The sequence below is a fragment of the Echinococcus granulosus genome, assembly GCF_000524195.1.
Source record: "Echinococcus granulosus chromosome Unknown EG_S00169, whole genome shotgun sequence".
Taxonomy (NCBI): domain Eukaryota; kingdom Metazoa; phylum Platyhelminthes; class Cestoda; order Cyclophyllidea; family Taeniidae; genus Echinococcus; species Echinococcus granulosus.
In genome coordinates, this window is record NW_020170549.1 from 107758 (window position 1) to 123801 (window position 16044).

The 16044-nt window shown below is 41.2% G+C and overlaps 2 protein-coding genes across 2 annotated transcripts in view; one reads left to right on the forward strand and one right to left on the reverse strand. All coding sequences in view use genetic code 11, as the record gives it.

The window, feature by feature from the left end:
• The window catches only part of EGR_09821 (hypothetical protein), a gene marked incomplete at both ends in the record, with an annotated part of 9508 nt that extends 855 nt beyond the window's left edge, over positions 1–8653 (forward strand). The window contains 4 exons of the mRNA XM_024499070.1: positions 5507–5614; positions 5755–5842; positions 6363–6483; positions 8414–8653. Coding sequence (XP_024346522.1) covers positions 5507–5614; positions 5755–5842; positions 6363–6483; positions 8414–8653 — 557 coding nt within the window. The remainder of the gene's footprint in view (positions 1–5506; positions 5615–5754; positions 5843–6362; positions 6484–8413) is intronic.
• A 4922-nt stretch (positions 8654–13575) lies between these two features.
• The window catches only part of EGR_09822 (hypothetical protein), a gene marked incomplete at both ends in the record, with an annotated part of 2820 nt that continues 351 nt past the window's right edge, over positions 13576–16044 (reverse strand). Inside the window, one exon of the mRNA XM_024499071.1 lies at positions 13576–13731. Coding sequence (XP_024346523.1) covers positions 13576–13731 — 156 coding nt within the window. The remainder of the gene's footprint in view (positions 13732–16044) is intronic.

The window sequence follows — 16044 nt, forward strand, 5'->3', positions numbered from 1 at the left end:
CAGCACGTGGAGCATGCATATCACACGCTGAGAGAGCAGACACGATGCGGAGGGTATATAAGGCGAGACATGTCAGCACGCAAGACAGTATCAAGCGGAGCAAGTAGAGAGAGAGAGAAAGAGGAAAGGATGCAATTCGGGTGTGGATCATACTGCTATCCGTGTAAGTCGGTACCCATGACTGAGGTTGCACACTCTACGCAATGTGTGGGCAAGTGTGTATCGACGTCTGTGTGGGTGCCGCAACCCGTGACCGAGGTGGTATACACTTCACCATGTGCGACGCCATGTGGATGGTCGCAGCATTGGTAGAGTGCACGTACGCTTGAGCCTGTGCTTGCACCCAGGCTTGTGAGGAAGCCTTCTAGTTGTGAGGAGATGGAGGAGCCGGCCGAAGGTGTGCAAGCTCTCCTGTAGTTACTTCCTGCTATAAACACAACTGTACTTCTCTTAGTTCTGATGTTTTATGCCAATAAATAAATGAATGATTGAGTGTGGAATGGTACGAGGCTAATCCAATGTGTGGGGCAGTAATAGTGAGTTGCTAAATGCAATGTAGAGAGTTGAATTTGATAAGCATTTAAAAAGGAAGTGAAGTCACCTACAATCTTGTGTTCCGTTGAAGGGCTATTCTTTTTGGTAAGTGCCACTGGGAGGGTTGATTGGCTTTATTGCATAAAATTATTTGGAATAAACAACTTGGGTTGTACAAATCTTTAATTAGTCCTTTTGTGCCATCCCTGAACTTGAAGTAGATGAAAAACTCATTTAACTTCGTATAATGGCATTTTCTCATATTCTGCATTTCAATTATAGTCAGATTATCATGTATCTCTTCAACCCTATAGGACCCTTTGGCGTCCTATTCAGAGAAGTGCTAACTAACTGCATCAGAAGCTAGGCATGGAATTAGGGGATTGTTGATTTCCTTTTACGGCTACATCAACAGCCATTTCCTACCTCAATACCCTTAATAATGATTCCAGTAGATAGCACTTCTTATTCAGATTACTGGAACTAAATAAAAAAATAGTAAAGCATTATGGAAATTTGACTGTCCACTACAGTTAAATGCTGCTTGAAATGCCGTGCCGAGTTAACCAATCTCACGGTTTAAGCCACGGATGCGAAATCAGTGCATTGCCTACTCGCCTCAATGCCAACGAACAACAGGGTGAATAGCAGAGTACACTGACAGAAGCTTATGAAATGAAGAAGGCATTTCATGTCATCTATTGATGTGCCGGTGAAATAAAATCACCACTGAGAAGTATTGCGCATTCTTGAGAGTGCAGCACTCTCGTCTTATGCATCGCCTTTGACACTGTCAATATGCACTGCTCTGACTGTAACGCTTTGTCGAATGTGGAGCCTGGAAGACCATTCATGAGTCCATACGCCAAGCTTATATTGTTCATTCTAATAAGCGTCACTGTCAACGCCATTAATAGCACTGTTCACTGTTTGTCCCATTTCAGAGCTAACGTGCGATGATTTTACTTACTGAGCTATTTGCACCACGTCGGTTGCCTCCGATGCTTCCATGTCAAATGCCGTTTACTGTTCGTGAGAATATTTGCTCAAAGCCTAGCCACATAGTGACACAGATCAGTGCAGGTGAATTCACTTGTTTTGGAAGCTGCACTTGTTGTCTATCGTCAATTTTACTCAACTAGCTTCCACGCTACCTCAATAATATTGAAGGCCTTGCAAATGCACTACATAAGTATTTCAGCATTAGTTGTTAGAGACAGAGCAAAGCACAACAGAATTAGGATGTGTGTAAGCCATCCACTGACTTCTTAACATTAATGGCACTTGAAGGCTTCTTTATGAGCTTCTAGGCAAGCATAACCTCATTCTCGGGTTCATTCCGCAAAATTTTGAATTTGATGCCTAATAATCATAATCCAATTCCTAGAGCTAGTAAGCGTTATGGGAAGTTAAATCGCTTTTTAAGTAAAACTAAATCCTAAAAAGCACACAGAATAGCGGCTAGTTTCTTAAGTCTTAAGCAATTTAGAGGCTTCTTTACACCCCTTTATGGAAGTGCAGACTCAGTCGTACGTGTAGGCTTTAAAAGAAGTATTCATTGATATTCTTACTACTCATTACTTTATGCACGAGACACTAAGTCTCAGGATTTGAAAATGAATACATTTTTGCCACGTGCACGCATTGCTTGGGGGCTTGTAGAATTTGCTCTTAACCGACGCTACTACTGCAATCTTTCGCACTTGAATAATTGCGATGCTCCTTAGCCAAATCAGGATCAACTCACTCGGTGATGATCTAATTATCCAAACCTCTATAAATACAAATAACTTTACCCTTGACTAAATCTTAATTTATACATACAACTTGCAAAGACTCCATATAAATTTAAGTAGAGTAGTTTTTGCATTAATCGCGTTAATCAAGGCAAAGTTAGGTTGATCTGTGGACAAGGACTTACTGGAGAAGCCAACCTGTGCTATGAAAAAAACGAGGCAATTGCAAGGTAATTAAGTCATGATCGTTAACAACGAATCTTCATACACTTGCTTCTGTTAGTTAAAGGGTTGAGCTTCTGGACCACCACCTCTCTCACATAGTGACATTTCAAATGCGCTTGGTTGGATTGCGATTACTGCAACATCTACAGAATGCATCCAGGTCATGTTACCCAGTGAGGAGAAGCTAACGAGACTTTAAGGCATACTAAAAGCACTCGCTGTTTGAGGAGCTAAATCTTACCGGAAGTTTTAGAGCATTTTAATGGCTTTGAATTTGAGAGATTGTAGTTATCGTCATCAAATGTTGGAGCAGTTACTTCTTTTTATTACCCTTTCTTTTGCGCCACAGTACAATGATGGGACAAACATGTTGATTTATTATAATAGAAAATGGGATAATTAAGTAATGCTTTCGTTCACTGCAAGTGGGCCGGAGGAGAGATAATTGAGACCTATAAGTGCAAGTGTAGAAGTAATAGTACAAGAAGCGCAAGAATCAAACGAAAAGAATAAAGACAATGAGAGTAATATAAAAGGCGATACAACTTAGCGCCTAAGCCAGTATCTACTAAGGCAAATACACAGATATGGAAATGAAGTTGGTTAAATGTCCCTATTTGTACTTATTGAAGACGGAATCCGCGACGAAATTGTAGTCACTACACAGCCTTTGATGTTTTGTGCGTAATCGCCAGTGATAAAGACGGAAAGCTAGACTAAAGTTATACTCAAATCACAATTCTCGGGTAGCCCTAAGTTCTTTCTTTTCTTAGAATCGGATCACGCGATTTAGTTCATGCACTCTTTGCAGGATGCAAAGACTTGCCATTTTCCACCTCTACTTAAGATGGATTCTACGACTGAGCTTATGCTCAATTCGCAGCCCGTAAATCTGTCCCTGCACTTCCGCATTGAAGAAGACAAACGAGGGAGGTTACACTCAGTTATCAACCTGTAAAGCAGTATCTATAGTCGCCTGTAGTGAAGCCGATACTCAGGCCTGAGGTAGTGCTCACATCACAACCCTAAGAGATGCGTCCATAAACTTTTATTCCGAAGACTACATTAGCTACTCAAGATATATTTTCCTTACAGTCTGCGGAGCAATGCCCTTAGTCGTCTCTGTCAGAGCCGAAATCCACGACTAGGGTCATACACGCTTCACAGCCTAAAGACATGCCCATATTCGGCTTTGTTGGGGGCAAAACCGACGAATGCGGTTACAACCGCGTCAAAGCTTCTAAAGCATCCTCCAAATCCCACGAATTTTGAGGAACTTAAAAATGTTCTAAACGATCTCTATAAGCTCTTCCTTGATTTTAAGGCAAGTTGAATGCTTCTTTTAAGTATATGTTTGATGATTAGTGGGTAAATATTTAAGCCTCGCATTTTACGAGAATTCTATTTCAAATTAGCAGCATGGGACCAACGAAGAAAATTAGTCAAAGGCATTGGGTAGGGCTCCCGAATTAATTAAACGCATTTTAAGAATTGAGCATAAATAAATTGCTGTTTTCGAAATAGTTTTTGACGTGACTGATTGGAATTGACATGCAGTCATTGGAGGCTACCGATATGTCGTGAGTAGTTCAGCCTTCTGTAAGGTAGATCTCTCGAAGAACAAAATATTGCATTCAACGCCATCGCTAGCATTGACAATCACGCCTTTCTAGTAATAAAAGCGTACTAATCAGTTTTTGGGCGATGGCTTGTTTCTCAAGCAATAACAGTATTGTGTTGTCAGACTAAGAAGAGTATTGTTGGCGATTCGCGTGTGCGAGTGTAGAAGTGGAAGCACTTGAAGCACGAGCATTCGACGGAAAGGACAGAGGCGACATAACTCAGCAATAACCTTAATTTTTACGTCAGAATTGGCACAAAAGGGGGCAGCCAAGGCGAAGTGGTGAATTTGAGGAGAAGTATGATAGAAAGTCCATCTGTCTTAAATATCTGCATTTTGCTCACTGGGTGAGGCAAGATGGGCATTCCACAACCAACTTTGCTTAATTTGATTTATTTTATACATGGGTGAGTGTCTTCTGCATCCTCTGTTCGCTGGGCCGGAAAGTGAGCAACATGCGGTGGCATCCAATTGTTCAGGATAATTCGCATTATTTTCGGGGAAATTCTAGACTTCTAAATAGAGGAATTTCTGTTTCAACAAACCAAGAGTTATAGCCTTCTACACTAGAGCATTCCTCAATCAAGTGTTTACACTCAACCAAGTGCACAAAACCTACCCCTGACTAAGTTGGGAATAAGAGTCAGCACGAAAGTGACAGAAGCTTAAGTGGTCAATGATTACCCTATGACACCTCTCACGTAAACCGAAATCAACAAAGTCAAGGGAGTTGGTTGATTTAATGTTGTTTGTATCAATAATGAAAGCGCCTTTAAGCACAACATTGGTTGGATTATTCTACGTTGTACTGAGTGAACTAACGAGATGAGTAGCTGGCGCGACAGAAGTAAGTTGCAACTTAGGGCTTCGCCATCAGCAGACATATTGTCCCACAGAGGTCTGAGCATGCTTTGGACTACTACATGGCAATTGGGATTTCCAAGTTGACAGGTAGCACAAAAATACCTCCACTCGCATTAAATGGAGTTTTTTCACTAACATTGGGCATTCAGATCTGTTGCCCAGTTGCCATTATGTACCATAACAACTTAAAATGCTAACTTAAACTTCCAAATCCATTTTCGAGCAAAACTTTGGAGTAAATTTGTGGGCTCATTGGTTCAACCCTCACATTATCTTCCGCACGCTAATGCATTTCACGTAGCCTTCTAACAGAATGAGAATTTTCGTGAATGAAGAGAACCTATTCTAGTGGTTAGTAGTTCACGCATGTGAGTCTGCGGTCCATTACCGAATGTCCTATGAACTGCTTCAGGCCAGCGTTAGAGGTTAGATAGGCCAGCATTGAGGATATGCAAATTGTCACGATGAGCCTTTCTCAAGTTAAGAGGTTGCAGAGGAGTAGGTAATTTATTATTTGGACTCTCAGATGAAAGTGAAACAGGAGGATCCGGTGATGCTCACTTCCTAATTAATGGTATAATAGGAGCCACTTTAAATTCAATGCCTAATAATCATTATCTAATTGCTGAAAATAGTAAGCGCCACAAGCAGTTAAATCACCTTCTAAGTAAAAACAAATCTTAGAAAGCGTGCAGAACACTGACTGGTATCGGCCTCAAAACGGGCACCTTAGTATCTATCCTTGCTCCCCCTCATCAAATGTTTTCTTACAAGCATCAAATAGCTTAATTAATTTTAAAATTATGAATAAATCCACCACTCATATAGCTGATATCCTAACTGAGGACAAGCTTGCGACTAGGTATGTGATCAGAGTGGTGCTGGTTTTGAGCCTATGTGCTCAATAATCCAAAGCTGCTGGCACTAATGAATTGCTGTTGGGGAAAAGTAATAAACGAGCACACCATAAACTTGTTCGGTGTTTTAAGAGGTTTGACAGAATTTAGCAGGCTGAAGGGCTACAGGTCAGGCTAGATTGTGTTAAGACATTGCAGCTATGAAATGTAATGCGTAATATTGAATAAAATGGCGCAATAAATTTCCCCTTAATTTAGTAAACCCAAATTTTGACTGTGACAACATTGTGGTTGCAAATCTTACATCTACCCAAAGTTATTGTCGAAGGAAGTCGGGATCCATCTATTCCATTTGTTTACCAAAAGCTATCTTGAATGTCTCAAATGATTCAGTTTATACAACCGCTCATGGAAACCATGCTGTTCACAAAGCGATTAAATAGGTATTAATTACCAACAACAGCACATCAATCAGGTCAGTAGGATAGAAAGTGAACAGACCTCTTGTTTCCATTGACTTAACAGGACCAGATATATCCCATCATTCCCATATTGCTGTAGCATCATTGTCAGTGGTACATCAATCAAATGTCTGGATTTGTTTATAAATTATTATGCGGATCGGTTGAATAGTCAAATAAGCAGTGTTACTTGCCATGCAAAGAAGATATAATGCCATTCACATTTTTAAACGCCTTCTGTCTATTTCAAAAACAGAAGCAATGCGAGGAGAAAAGGGTGTTTATTGTAAGCACTGCTCTGACAATTTTGCGTAAAACCTATCATTTGAAACAAAGCTGGGTACACAAATGATGACAAATTCGGTCTATGATAAATTACCAACCATCACAATCCGAAACGACATGTGCTGTGTCAAGAGCAGTCAATCATTAATTAGGCTAGAGTTGTTTCTTGCAGTTAGTCATAAGCTTATCAACGCATTCAAAAGCGACGTGAGGGATGTAGAGCTACTGGAATGACTAGTTGCCCAGAGTACCCAATGTAAGCGGTAAGTGAAAAAGAGTTCAAGACACTAATTGCAAAAGTCGTAAGATCGTCACTTGCAGAAGTTGAGAGGAAACAGAATGTCACACCTGTCGATAGTTGGATTGTAGGCAAACCTCAGCACAATTACGTAAGCCAGGGAGTTGTACAAGCATAAGGCGACTGCAGAGCATAAGCACAGAGCATTGGTCGCACGCTCTCCACTGTTAACTTACCAATGACACTGAACAATCAAGAGTACAAGTTGCCTCGATATTGCTGAAAAGGAGGGAAGGGAGGGAAATGAGCACTACTGAGTGTCACTAGCATGCATCTGCTTGACAGTAGGTAGACCGTACCGATCACTAGCCAAGAACGGCTGTAAACACCAAATTTTCAGTCAGAAGGCATTCCACCTTAGTTTTGGCGATGTGTATTTTTAATTGCGTTGGATTGACTACACACCTAGGCACTCACTCGTTTCGTAGGGCTGAAAATTGGAAAGTGCTCTGAAGTATGCAATTTGCTGCACCTTCTGATACCTACGTTGTGGTCAAAAGTCCTGAAGCCTACGAGATGAAGATATATTTGCCGGCACTTTTCAGATAGCACCATAATGGGCAACTACGATCACCCTACTTTGACAACGCCTCGGGCGTTACTGACCAAGTTGCGAAACTCGAGATCAAGGTGATTACACCTGCTGCTCTTCTGAGGTGATGTTCTAACAGCTGCCGCTAAATTTTACATCGGATTCCACCATCTACTTGTAACTCGGTTAAGGATCATGGTCAAAAGTTTGCCCAAATTGAAGTTAGGGGCTAGAGAAATCATCACCAATGAGACAGAAACGGAATGCCACAGCAAAAGATGCTGATCGATGAGATACTGACCGAGGACTGTGAGGATTGGAATGTGTACATTAATGAACACCTGACTGAGATGGATGTCTTTTCCACTGCATGAACGTCTGAAGGCTTCCGATCTTAAGGTTACATTACAATTACAGAATTTGATGTAATAGGTAATTTGTCTGTCTAATGAGGAGAACAGTGTAAAATAAATATTTAGATCAGCGTCGATCAAATCGGACGAGGAATTCGGGTATGGGATATCTTCTCAACTTGTAGAAGGTAGCTGATGGATTTGACTCCTTTCACATTTAAGCTCAGGAGGATCCAGCAGAGCGCATCAGTATTTTTCCCTGTTACCAATATGCGGTATGTAGATAACTTGCCCCAATTAAACAATGGTGATGTAAGGTTAGAAGCAGTGGGTTTGCGTGATTGAGGAGGACCAGTTTGTAAAGCATGCTTAGGTAGTAGCAACAAATATAGATGTCGATTGTCAAAATCCACAAGTCACTAATAGAGAGATGGAATAGGTTTCTGCCAAGGGTGTAGTCTACTTTAAGTGTACGCGTTTGATACGTTGTGCGGCTGTGGTGCTGTGGGAGGCACATGAAACCATACCACTTACTCAGGTGCTTGCATTTATGCTTGCTTGTGCAAATTATTGGGTTTTATAATGTTAGTTTTAATGTCACGTTCCTCTACATCGACTCTTCATCATATTATCACATTTCCAAGTAGCCATTTACAATCACATTTTCTGTCGTCTTTAGTACATGTGCTAATACTTCACCATTTTTACCTAATGGTACTTTATTTGTCTTGCAGTGTTTTTTAAAGCAATTGGCAGCAATGCTTCACTCATTCTCAACAGGAATAGCAATCCTGAGCTATGCAATCAATTTCTCTATACTTCCCAAAGCCATCTCACTGTCTGCTTCAAACAACGGAAACATTTACAGACAAACTGCAGGTGTCTAAGGCTTTTTGCCGCTAAGATTTTTACTGGTATTGTATACATAAAAAAGCCATTTCCAGCATACAAATTTCTTGTTTACTCGTCTTCTGCCTTAACGGCAAATGCTACTATCTATTCTTTTGTGGCCTTCAGTCGGATTCGCATTCAGACAACAACGATTCTAACCACCACCTTGTCCAATCCGATGCTATTGACAGAAGGATTTGTGTCTACCCAATTTTAGACGTGCAATGATCACCTATTTGGTTGCATACCTGTCTCCGCAGGTTTTTTAGTCTTCGAGAATCGCACCATTTTCCTGTTGCGACTTCTTGACTACCAACTGCTAACTCATCATTGGGGTGACACCAAGGGGACCGTCATACACTAAACGCAATCATTAGTTCTCAGAAAGGGCAGCAAATATCATACTCTACTTAACCTTACAGTGCAATATTCGCAAAATAATCAGCAACTTAGTAGTAATAAGCATGATCGTATAAGGTCCACCACCAGCTATTCACAGTGTTTGGTTCCCAATAGTGGCAGCAAATAATATGCTCCAGTTACTATCTCGATATAAGTCGCACCACTAAGGGTGGCAACCCAATTAATATTCTAGTTTTGTTCAGATTATGGTGTCAAGGGACTGCTGCTTTATAGGTGGAGGAATTCGCAATTGTCTGAGTTTTATACAAAGTTGTAGCAGAGCACAAGAGCATTCAGAATTGATGTATTATTAGCGTGCAGGAGGGCCAGAGTTTGTAGGTCTGGTGTTCATCCGTGTGAGTTTGGACTCTGTGGAGATCCTCATAGGCGTGGTCAAGAAATGGGAAACGCGGGAAAGCCAGATCCTCATTTGCAGTAATGTTTGCGCTGTCATTTAGCTCTACACACGCTTGCGTCATTTGGCTAGCGGGTTCAGACTAGTAATGGTGGCTATGCTTACTCGATAGCACATTGCGTGAACACGGTCAGATGGTGTACAGTACTGCATATCGCGATTGCTTCCTCGTCACATTGGTCAGTAAGGTGAACTGATGGAGGGTGCAAATCAGTCTTGAAAAAGAGTAAAGATGTCTTAGTTAAATCAACTTTACAGTGGAATTCGGGAAAATGCCTCCTCAACTTTGACAAATATTGAGCAATATCTTATGTAGTCTTATAGCTCAAAGTTGTTAAAACCATCAACATCTACCTTGAATCGTCGAAATTGATGGAGCATTTCCACGCGGATTAACATGCTTTAATTACCCGAGATACCTTGGTTGCTGGATAATTCCTACTAAGTACACATTTGTGCTTACCTTCCCTCCTAAATTTACTTTAATAAACGACACCCGGTTATTGAGTACAAAGCTTTGAACAATCGAGGTAACACCATCTTCACTCCAGTCACATGCCTGGTGACAGGTTTGCCATTATTTGAAACATCAACTGAATCAGTGGTACATACCTCCACAACAGGAATAAGGAATGTTCTTTGATGCTAGAGGAAATATGTTCAACGAGGAGGGACATCTAACTGACACTGAGACAGCTGATTTGACGTTATAACACACGATTGAGATTATGCTTACTTCACCACCTGTGTAGAAATAAAATAAAAGCACAGTGAGATTTCTATCACCCTTTAATTATGCAGCGCCTAGACTGCTAAGGGAGTCATCCTGACAGATAAAATGCGGCTGGCTGTATGTTTCACTTGGCAGTCCTGAATGGTGCGCCGATGTTGTTTACATTGTGGTTTGGAGAGTAAAAATATGCAGATGGAAGTACTGATTATGCTTCATTGCTCACGAAATACATCGAGTTCAAGACAGTTATTCGTGTAGTACCCTTCTCGTCCCACTCAATGAGTTTATTGTGGATGCTTAAAGCCGATGGTTCAGCCTCTCCATTTTCGGTCAAACACCGTGACTGCTCCCCATTCATGCCAATTCTGTAGTGCAAACTACCTGGTTAACTCAACTTAACTCTGATTGGCCAGTGAATGTGTTCACGCTTCACTTAAGCGGTAAACTGTTTCCAACGAATATCACCACACTCCTATCAATGTGAAGTGTGGTTAACAAACACACAGCTTTTAAATGAATGCACAAAATCGTAACGAGCACAAACGGGAAGGCTGAAGTAAGAGGAACTCAAGCTGACAGGGTATAGAATTTAGGACCATTAAAGATCATGTCGATTTCGTATTCGCTTGTAAGTGTAATTAGCTCACGACACTTCTACATAGTGTACTTATAGTGTGGACAGCATTCCACAGTAAAGCTTTTTCTCATTTACTGTAAACGCAGTTCAGAGAAGGGGGAGGGGGTTCCCCAATATGGGGTCTGACGAATGGATAAAAGGCTAAAGTCAACTATAAACTCTTAAATTCAATGCTTCCGCAGGTGTAATCAGACTAATTCCGACCTAATCCAATGGCGTTTATCGGCCTACCGCGGCTACCGGGTAGAATCTAGCTACATTTCTGATCACCCGATTGCTTCAGCTGACTTTATTTGGGCCTCACTGAAAGGCTCGATATAGCACCGCTAACAGCACTCCACACAGCTATATCATTTTCGGATTACTCCTTCTCTGTTTGCGTTGGAGTAATACGCCGTAATTCACTCGATTTCTTGTGCGGACACAATTAAACGGTAATGCTCCAATGTTGATTTAACCCTGTTCGCTTAGCTTATGGCTGATATATACGGAGCATTGTAACCAAAATGGTTGTATCACTTCAAATGCATAGCTCTCTTGCTTTGAGTCACACATAACACTTGCTATTGCTTACTGTTCTCCACTTGCCACGTAGTATCAGGCAGTTCAACGGCATCGGTTGCACTTCAAGATATCTGTATTTCCACACGCTGAAGCTATGTCCACTACGTGAGCTATGTATGATCGTCCACGCATTCAGATATCCTGTTCTGACTTATTTGTACCTTGCATCATGCATAAATGAAACAGACTGTATGCTTCATCGCAACAACACTGAACCACTGAAGTCAAGCAGAGTGAAGGAGTTGGAGAGCAGAATACCTACCAGTTAAACTTAAAATAAATGTGTCTTTATGAACAGGTTATTATCTTTGCAAACACAAATCCTATGGGAATACTGACTGGAGTAAACAAAAAATGGGAAGTGTAGGCAGAAAAGGTCGTCATTGTTGACATTGTATGCACAGTCAGCCATATACACACTCGTTTACGTCAGCCGGAGGTTTAGGGTTTCGTGTAATCGCCGATAATGCTTTTCTCTATTGATGGGAATGACCTTAACCCAGTCGTAATTTACACAGCATCTAGGGGATTGAGACACGGCATACCGCTCAGTGAGGAGAACACAAAGGTAGTTTCATTTACTTCGAGAAGCAATTCGTATTCCCTGAGGACTTATGCATAGATGAGAACATTCTAGGACATTAAAATAGAGATGATGCTATGAGGTTGCAGATATCTCCAGCAAAATTTAAGAGTCGTCTCGCTACACTACTTTTCCTCTTGTGTGTCACAATACATCGGCAGGGTGCATATCTGTGTTAAAATATTAGTAAGACCCTCAGGTTGATCTAGAAACACTATGCTTCACTCCAAGTGAATTGAATGAGTGATTTTAAGGTGAGTCAAATTCGAGCATGGAACTGAAGATGCAAGAGAACGAACGTCACGCGGAAAGAATGAAAATGGTAAGGAGAGTATACCCATCAGGACGAGTCGAGTGAGGTTATAAATTCCAAAATTTACTCCTATTGCTCGCTTCCTTGATTCATTGGTAACCACTGAATTTTTTGTAGTCTTAAAGTTTCTCGAGCAGCTAAATTTTAGTTGCGAATTTTATCTACTTTATTACTTTACGAGTTAAAAGTCGAGTGCAACCTCAATGTTGGGTAGCACTCATCGTGGTGTTAACTGTTCCTGCTCGTTGCACATTTTCCCAAGATAGTCAAAGAACTTTCCCTATTCAAAGGGTGGTTAAAACCGATGGTTAGACAGGGACCAGGCATGTGACTGGAGTGGTAGATGTCCTGCGTCAATAGTCCGAACCTCGGTGCTCAATAACCAGAAGCTGATGGTAAGAATAATTTCATCAGATAAAGTAAATTTATTGATAAAGTAGAGCAAACTAATGCACCCAAAAAACTATTTTGATGAAAATTAAGATATTACGCCTTCTAGAATTGATTTCATTCAGAAATTAGCTGAACGAGCAAGGCAAGATAATGAGCTCAATCGTTATTTAAACATTTTTGCAATTCAGGTAGACTGGATATTGGTTAATAGAAATATGATTCACAAAGCTGTGTAAATTGCTGCTCAAAAGTTCCCAAAAGTTCCAGAAATATGAAAAATTTTCCCAGATTCTTCGTAATGTACTTTTTAAATTAGGAAATCTTTACACTGAAATACGATTGTGGTTGAAAATAAGCCAGGAATGCTTCATTCTATTTGCTTGAATAGAAGCTACTCATTCTTTTCCCAGTGGACTCGGTTTATGTAATCATCACTGTTATTGCATTTATCGAGGTTTAAAATCCTTCATGAATGATTTCGGGTATTGACAAATTGATCAAATAAGTTATTATTTTTGTCTTGCAGAATAGGTTAGATACCACTTGCCTTTAAAAGAAATTTTTCGAACTTTTTTGTACAGAACCAATGAAAGAAGGGAGGAAAGTAATATGTAATATGTCACACTTGATAAACTGACTATTGGCAGATTGTGTCATTTCGTATGTTCATCAAGGTAACGTTGCAAAATTAAACTTGAAATCATAAGCATGGAACTGCTGGAATATTCGGATTTGCAAGTCTGCTCATCTTGTCCTGATGGATCCAGTTTACATGACAATTTGAAGGCATCGTGACTCATTTTCAACCCGCTATTTTATTTCCGAATCATCTTGTGGCATTTTAGAAGGACAGAAGAGTAGAAATGAAAGAAGATATGTCAGTTGATGGCCAAAGAGACTTCAGTGCTGGTACTGGAAAACATGGAATTGGTCCTCGATATTCTTAAACGATGCAATTCAAGAGAATTTACTTTGTAATTACCCAATGTAATCTGTACAATAGCATTTAATTCACATTCTAGGGGAGGAAGAAACTAGAGAGATATGACAAACTCACTAGAACTTGGAGATTTGTTCGTGGATGACGCCTACGTGAGGGGACGAGTATGGGTACATTTTCACGGGTTGTGAGGTGAGCATCACCTCAGCCGTCGGTTGTGTCTGCATAACAGACGCGTAGGGAAACACTTGCACAGGTTGTGAAGTGTGTATCAACTCGGTCGCAGGTTTCGGCATCAGCACAGATGGAGGTGGACACATCATCACAGGTGGTGGTGTGTGTGCAAACTGAGGTGTGGGGTTCGACGTCAACACAGGTGGGTATGCATGCATTTTCACGGGCTGTGAGGCGACTATCATCGCAGTGTCGGGTTCCGTCTTCAACACATACGAGCCTGGGTACATCATTGCTTCCATCTCTTTAGGTGTCTCTGCTTTGCCTCGCTTCGCTTTGCTTTGCTTTGCTTTGCTTAGTTCTGACTTGTGCACTGAGTTGTGTCACCTTATATACTCTCCTCATCACCTCCTTTCTTTCCGCCTGACCTTCGTTCTCCTTGCACTTTCCCTTCTATACTCGTACTTGACTCACCTCAAAATCACTCTTCTGATGCACTCGGAGTGAGGCAAAGTATTTCTACATTATCCTGAGTGCTCCAATAATAGTTTAACGTATATATGCATCTTGCCATTGTACTGTGACAAAGGAGGAAACGAAAAGCAGAGAGGCGGCTCTTCCAACTCCTGCTGGAAGTAACCCCAACCATGTAGTTTTACCCCTATGTCTACATCACTGAGTGTTTCTATTGACTCCTAATCCCCTAGAGAATACAGAAAGCATTCCAAAGAAAAGTGGAGTCTCTTTGGTTCCTCCTCACTGTGCCATATGATGTGGCCTAATTTCTGGATGTGGTGCTGATTAAGTGTAGGTTGAGGCCATTCAGAGCGATATCGAAACGCATGCACCTTGGCTATCAGGAAGCCCAACTTCCCAGCTTACAAACTCGAGTGTACATGCAGCTGACTGCCTGTGCATACGTTGTCGACAATAGGGACCTTGTCGTCCAATTTCTCTTTCTGCTTTATTTTAACTGCTCAGTGTTTTAGTGATTAAGGATATATTTTGTTTCAGTTATGCATAATGCTAGGTACACGCATGTGTGGATTAGAATTTATAGTGTATGGCTGACCAGAACCGATTTACTGATGCAGAAATAGTGTTCGATTGCAAGATACTAGGACATTTGACAAAGACAAGTTTACAGTCGGCTTTGAATATCTCCTATGACGTGTTGCCTGATGGGAAATAGCCCTTCTCGTTCCGAATTTGAAACCTATCCTTTAGCCGGTTTCCCGTAGTCAATTTGAAATGACACCAAACGGAATGTTTGGATGACTCACACTTGGGCCAAGTAGTCTGTCAGGAGATATTATTCAGGAGAGTAAGCTTAGTCCTTAGACTGCTCTCCCACATCTGCGTGTGCTAACGCAGGTGCCCTCACGTGCAGCTGATTGCGTTGAACTGAGTGGAACTGCGTGGTAAGTTTAGGAAGCAGGATAGATGCGCAGGCTTCAAACGGGAGCGTTGCAAATTTGAGATGATGCAATTCGATTCCCCATTTATCGCTTCTTATATGGCAATCGTCGCATACATTAGCAATTATGGAAGTGTTGGAGCATTTTTCGCTAATTGTCTCTGCACAAGTTGTGACATAAAGTGCAGCTCATTTCATAGACACCAATGGAAAGTTAGGCAGCTAGGAACGATTCTAGCCCTGAGGATTGTTTGTTGCAGTGCTCTACCCAGCCTTTCACATAGGTCTTTTCAAATTCTAGTCCATCAGTCCCACGATAACGAGTGGAGGTGACATTTAGACGGAGGGTGAGAAAGTTCGAAGGATGTTACTAGGTTGAACAGGAAGTTTTCTTATTGCATCATCAGTAGCTTTGGAGCTCCGGAACCAAACTGCCTTCAGTTATGCATTGTATTTATCAGACACAAAACAAAAGGAGAATTGGATCTCCACTGCGAAATTTGGTTAGTACTTTGCATAATGTGTGGGTGCCGTCTGCTAGTTGCACTTAGAAGTGAATGCGGGGTCAGTGTGATAAGAACTGGAGCCGAACTTTTATGCATTGTTTTTCACAGTCGCCGTAATTGTCCTCTCTATGATTTGGCATTTTCTTCTGAGCTATATATTTGCCAGCAACACTACACATCGATGAAAGTGTAATGAGTTCCGTCGGACGCAGTTTATCCTTCAAGAATTTGGGGATCACGCTCACTGGTAAACAGAGATGGTGTAGGCTGTTTAGGCTGTTAGTGGGTCAGGATTGGGACGAGAGATGAG